This window comes from Oncorhynchus masou, chromosome 32, assembly GCF_036934945.1.
Source record: "Oncorhynchus masou masou isolate Uvic2021 chromosome 32, UVic_Omas_1.1, whole genome shotgun sequence".
Taxonomy (NCBI): domain Eukaryota; kingdom Metazoa; phylum Chordata; class Actinopteri; order Salmoniformes; family Salmonidae; genus Oncorhynchus; species Oncorhynchus masou.
The window spans coordinates 31,428,352-31,434,623 of NC_088243.1; the positions used below are offsets into that span (position 1 = coordinate 31,428,352).

A 6,272-nucleotide genomic window follows, 5' to 3' on the forward strand; every position below is an offset into this window, starting at 1 on the left:
TTAAAAATAATGTCATAAAAAACGCATACATTAGTTTTCAACAGACCTAAGAAAGCTCCTTCCAAAGTTACAAGTAGTCCTGCCTTAGCCTGGGTACTTCACTGAGACGTTTGCTTTACATACACTATATTTCAGTCTGGAATCGTTCCTATAGAGAGGCAATCAAGCAATTTTCAGAATATAACCGGACCAATCAGTGTCCCCTGAGTTTAGCTATGGTGAGTTTAGCTATGGTGAATTTAGCTATGGTGAGTTTAGCTATGGTGAGTTTAGCTATGGTGAGTTTAGCTATGGTGGTCTGTGTGACTGAAAGTGTGAACCCTAACTACTACCCCATGTTCCAAAATTCTCCCCTGTGGTACCTGTATTGTGTTTAAAGGTAGTGCAGCCCAGTCTTTTAGAGCCTCTGGCCCGCTAAATCTAAACTCCTTCTGTTTTAGTCCTAGGTTCAGGCAGGCCTGACTGGTTGCTGCTTTCCTTTTTGTCTCACCGTGGCATTGAGTGTTAGGGAAAAGAAAGACTCCACAGGAACTAGCACTTCGGTGCAAAAAAAACAGAATAGGAGTTTTATGTCCCTGAACCCTCCCACAGAGGAGATATAAGGGAGAGTGTCAAGACAGAAATCTGCATTCCTCTAATGTGGTCATCTGAAGACGGACAGCGACTGCACTACTACTAACCACTCAACCTGATCAAGCCTGTTCACAAGCCAGCACGGAGTAGGAGGAGACAGACACCGTAGTGTAAGAGGTGCTGAAAACCTTCTCGTTGTCTCAACTAATTTTCTACATTTTCGGGATGATCATGTAGGACTGACCATACTTAAAAACAGACAGCATTATTATTTTGTTTATTTGGAATTTAGGTGGAGAGGAAGACCTATTTTAAAAATCCGGTTACCAGGAATAGCATTCAACAAAATAAAAGTGGGATCACTCTCAGAATTTGAAGGATTGAGCACCAGAATTAGAACATCTCAGCACCATGGCACTGCTGGACACAGAGTTTGGGGTGAAGGGCAGCAGCATCATCAGAGAGTGGAGTGGACAGGTCCAGCCAGCTCTGGTCGCCTCCTTTGTTTTCCTCTTCTGTCTAGAAGCCTGTCTATGGGTCAGGAATCTCAGACTCAAGAGAAGGCTGCCAGGACCCTTTGCCTGGCCGGTGGTGGGCAATGCCATGCAGCTGGGGCAGATGCCTCATATCACCTTCTCCAAGCTGGCAAAGAAGTACGGCAACGTGTATCAGATACGCCTGGGCTGCAACAACATAGTGGTGCTCAATGGAGACACAGCAATACGAGAAGCCTTGGTGCAACACAGCACAGAGTTTGCAGGCAGACCCAACTTTGTGTCTTTTCAGTCAGTGTCTGGTGGTAACAGCATGACATTCTCTAACTACAACAAACAGTGGAGGACCCACCGGAAGATCGCTCAGTCCACCATTAGAGCTTTCTACTCTGCCAACAGCCAGACCAAAAAAGCATTTGAACAGCACGTTGTTGCAGAGGCTACTGAGCTCATTGAAGCTTTCCTCAAACTCAGTGCTGATGGACAGATTTTCAACCCTGCTCACGAACTGACAGTAGCTGCTGCTAATGTAATCTGTGCACTGTGCTTTGGAAAGCGTTATTGCCATGATGACATTGAGTTTAGAACCCTTCTGGGCAGTGTGGACAAGTTTGGAGAGACGGTGGGGGCTGGCAGCTTGGTGGATGTCATGCCCTGGCTTCAATATTTCCCAAATCCTGTCCGCAGTGTCTACCAGAGCTTCAAAGACCTCAATAAAGAGTTTTTCACCTTTGTGAGAGACAAGGTGGTGGAGCACAGGGAGACGTTTGACCCTGAAGTGACCCGGGACATGAGTGACGCCATTATTCAGGTAATTGACAAGGCAGGCCATGATACCGGGTTGACGGAGGCCCACACAGAAGGGACAGTGTCTGATCTGATTGGTGCAGGACTTGATACTGTGTCAACTTGCCTTCATTGGATGCTCCTTTTATTGGTGAAATACCCCAACATCCAAACCAGACTGCAGGAGCAGATTGACAAAGTGGTAGGCCGTGACAGGCTGCCCTGTATTGAGGACAAAGCCAGCCTGGCTTACCTAGATGCTGTTATCTATGAGACCATGCGCTATACCAGCTTTGTACCCCTCACCATCCCCCACTCCACCACCTCAGATGTTACCATCGAAGGCTTCCACATCCCCAAAGACACAGTGGTCTTCATCAACCAGTGGTCTGTCAACCACAACCCTTTAAAGTGGAAGGACCCACATCTTTTTGACCCCTCACGGTTCCTCGATGAAAATGGTGCCCTTGACAAGGACCTGACCAACAGTGTGTTGATATTCTCAGCAGGGAAGAGGCGATGTATCGGTGACCAGATCGCCAAAGTGGAGGTTTTTTTATTTTCTGCTATTTTGATTCACCAATGCAGCTTTGAGAATAACCCAAGTCAGGACCTCTCCTTAGACTGCTCCTATGGGTTAACACTGAAGCCCCTAAACTACAAGATCTCTGCCAAGCTCAGAGGAGAATTACTTAATGGGGCATAAAATCTTGTGATTTGTGTTTTCAAACAGAGCACCCACTAATGGACTGCAGTAATCCAATGCACTAAAGGTATGTACACAACAGTGAATAGTTTTGCTTGGTAGGTACCAACCATAAGACTTATATTGATACTTTTGTCGATACTTTACTATTATTATCATTAGCTAAACTGATTGTTGATTGTATAAATCACTTTTTGTGACAGATAACTGAATCGTGTTTGTTAATTGTATCATTTTATTGCACTGGCTATACAGTTGAAGTCGGAAGTTTACATACATCTTAGCCAAATACAATTAAACTCAGTTTTTCACAATTCTTGACATTTAATCATAGTAAAAATACCTTGTCTTAGGCCAGTTAGGATCACCACTTTATTTTAAGAATGTGAAATGTCAGAATAATAGTAGAGAGAATAAATTATTTCAGCTTTAATTTCTTTCATCACATTTTTTATTTTTTTTCACCTTAATTTAACTAGGTAGGCTAGTTGAGAACAAGTTCCCAGTGGGTCAGAAGTTTACATGCACTCAATTAGTATTTGGGACATTTCCTTTCAATTTTTTAACTTGGGTCAACCGTTGTGGGTAGCCTTCCACAAGCTTCCCACAATAAGTTGGGTGAATTTTGTCCCATTTCTCCTGACAGAGCTGGTGTAACTGAGTCAGGTTTGTAGGCCTCCTTGCTCGCACACACGTTTCAGTTCTGCCCACACATTTTCTGTAGGATTCAGGTCCAGGCTTTGTGACCACTCCAATACCTTGACTTTGTTGTCCTTAAGCCATTTTGCCACAACTTTGGAAGTATGCACAGGGTCATTGTCCATTTGGCAGACCCATTTGCGACCAAGCTTTAACTTCCTGACTGATGTTTTGAGATGTTGCTTCAATATATCCACATAATTTTCCAACCTCATGATGACATCTATTTTGTGAAGTGCACCAGTCCATCCTGCAGCAAAGCAACCCAACAGCATTATGCTTCATGGTTGGGATGGTGTTCTTTGGCTTGCAAGCCTCCCCCTTTTTCCTCCAAACATAACGATGGTCATTATGGCCAAACAGTTCTATTTTTATTTCGTCAGACCAGAGGACACTTGTACAAAAAGTACGATCTTTTATGGAGCAGTGGCTTCTTCCTTGCTGAGCGGCCTTTCAGGTTATGCCGATATAGGACTTGTTTTACTGTGGATACAGATACTTTGGTACCTGTTTCCTCCAGCATCTTCACACTGTCCTTTGCTGTTGTTCTGGTATTGATATGCTCTTTTCACACCAAAGTACGTTCATCTCTAGGAGACAGACTACTCCTTCCTGAGCGGTATGACGGCTGCGTGGTCCCATGCTGTTTATAATTGCGTACTATTGTTTGTACAGATGAACGAGGTACCTTCGGGCATTTGGAAATTGCTCCCAAGGATGAACCACACTTGTGTAGGTATACAATTTTTTTCTGAGGTCTTGGCTGATTTCTTTTGATTTTCCCATGATGTCAAGCAAATAGGCACTGAATTTAAAGGTAGGCCTTGACATACATCCATGGGTACACCTCCAATTGACTCAAATGATGTCAATGAGCCTATCAGAAGCTTCGAAAGCCATGACATCATTTTCTGGAATTTTCCAAGCTGTTTAAAGGCACAGTCAACTTAGTGTATGTAAACTTCTGAGCCACTGGAATTGTGATACAGTGAATTATAAGTGAAATAATCTGTCTGTAAACAATTGTTGGAAAAATTACTGGTGTCATGCAAAAAGTAAATAAGACATTTGTGGAGTGGTTGAAAGTTTTAATGACTCCAACCTAAGTGTTTGTAAACTTCCGAGTTCAACTGTAGCACATTTCTTACATTTGAAAAAGAGGCCTCATCCCTCCAGATTTATAAATATATAATGTAGCAATTCATGTTACATATATCCCTCCTAAGTGTTTATAGAAGTTGGGTGTAAACTCCATCAAAGTATTATGCCACAGTAGAATTCAATATATTAGATAAATGAATAAGAACATAACCTAGATATATGTGTGCAGATTTCAACATAAGTGTTACGTAAGAATAAAACATATATATATTGCATGCAGACTAAGAATAAAATACATATATATATATATATATTGCATGCAGACTATGTGGCCAAATGTTAAGTATCTATTGTTATACATACAAGGGTATTTAGTTTTGCCACCCTAAATTTGCCAATATAAACTGGTGGAATGAATCCATTTTACTGTAAGTGCTTTGTTGTTGCAGTGATGTGGACAAATCATGTGTTAGGCGGGTATCATGTTGCCCCTGTAGATATATTTTAAGAGTTATACCTCCTCTGACCCATTCTAATATGTTTTCATGGTGTTTTTGTCTGCATAAGTACATACTGTAATAACAATTATAAATGTTTTGAAATGTCAGTACACTTACATAATTCCATTGTATTATGATGACTTATACATGTACTGTATGCAATCTATAGTGCCTGAGCTCCATGCAATAAATCCTATACGCCTTCTCAGCCATGTCTGTGGCTTACGTCAGTCTGAGGAGAACACAAGTGCCAGGAACAAGACAATACAGGGAGGTCAAAGAGATGATAATAGATCATGATGTCGCGTCTGTGTGTTGCCATGAAAGATTGATGTGGGGCTGGGGTGTAGGCAGCACACCTGCTCTTCCTCCCGACCCCCAACACCCTGGGTTTGGATAGGGCACATGCAGTCACAGCCCCAGACACAGGCTCCACTCATCAATGTTTCACCCAAGGCAGTCTGCACTCTTGGAATAAAGGCTTCCAAAAGCGTTATTCGGCTGTCCCCATAGGATACCCATTTTGGATTCCAGGTAGAACCCTTTTTGGTTCCAGGTACAACCCTTTTTGGTTCCAGGTACAACCCTTTTGGGTTCCAGGTAGAAAGAGTTTATCTGGAACCAAAAAGGGTTCTACCTGGAACCAAGAAGGGTTGTACCTGGAACCAAAAAGGGTTCTAACATGGACCCCAAAAGGGTTCTACCTGGAACCAAAAGGGTTCTACCTTGAACCAAAAAGGGTTCTACCTTGAACCAAAAAGGGTTATAATATTGAACTTGAATACCAGGATAGGAAAGCAGTACATTTGCTCTTATATAAGAGACAGATACTATCTCAGATTCACAGAAAATTCTTAGACTATGTATGAAAATTAGACAACCCTTGGACGTCTTCTATTTCTTCTTCGTACTTCCACAACTCTGTAGACCAGGGGTTCCCAAACTTTTTTGGCCCACGAACCCATTTTGATATCTGAATAATCTTGCGACCCCAACCATGTGAAAATTGTGACCCCAACCAACCAAAATTATGTAATTAACACTCAATGTTAGATTTTTTGATTTGGGGCTCTGGCAGTCATTTGAAAAACATTCTAACATTATTTCTGATTGTCTTCACGACTCACGATCACATCATTTTAGTGTGGGGCTACTAATGAGATGGGTTTGCTGGATGCACGTCACGTCTGACTTTCTCAAAGTCAGGGGGTGTAGTCAACAGAGCGCACCTCATCTCTGCTGTCACATCCAACCTGGATCAATATTTGGCTTTAATGCACACGAGAGCACTGAATCCAGCTACACACAGTTATGAGCTGGGGAAATGTAAGCCAACATAAGTCAACCAAGTTCCTCTCTCAGTGCGAAAAATCTTTCTAACACTCCTCCTTGATAACCACCAAACTTTGCTAT

At 42.3% G+C, this 6,272-nt stretch overlaps 1 protein-coding gene across 1 annotated transcript; it reads left to right on the forward strand.

The window, feature by feature from the left end:
• Window positions 1-640: 640 nt before the first annotated feature.
• Window positions 641-5,067, forward strand: LOC135525917 (cytochrome P450 1B1-like). The gene has a single exon (XM_064953891.1). It carries the CDS (start codon window positions 985-987, stop codon window positions 2,557-2,559), a length of 1,575 nt encoding a protein of 524 aa, XP_064809963.1. The 5' UTR covers window positions 641-984; the 3' UTR covers window positions 2,560-5,067.
• The last annotated feature ends 1,205 nt before the right edge of the window (window positions 5,068-6,272 follow it).

Excerpts from the sequence above, each read along its gene's own strand:
- LOC135525917 (XM_064953891.1), top strand. The coding sequence starts at position 985 with ATGGCACTGCTGGACACAGAGTTTGGGGTGAAGGGCAGCAGCATCATC.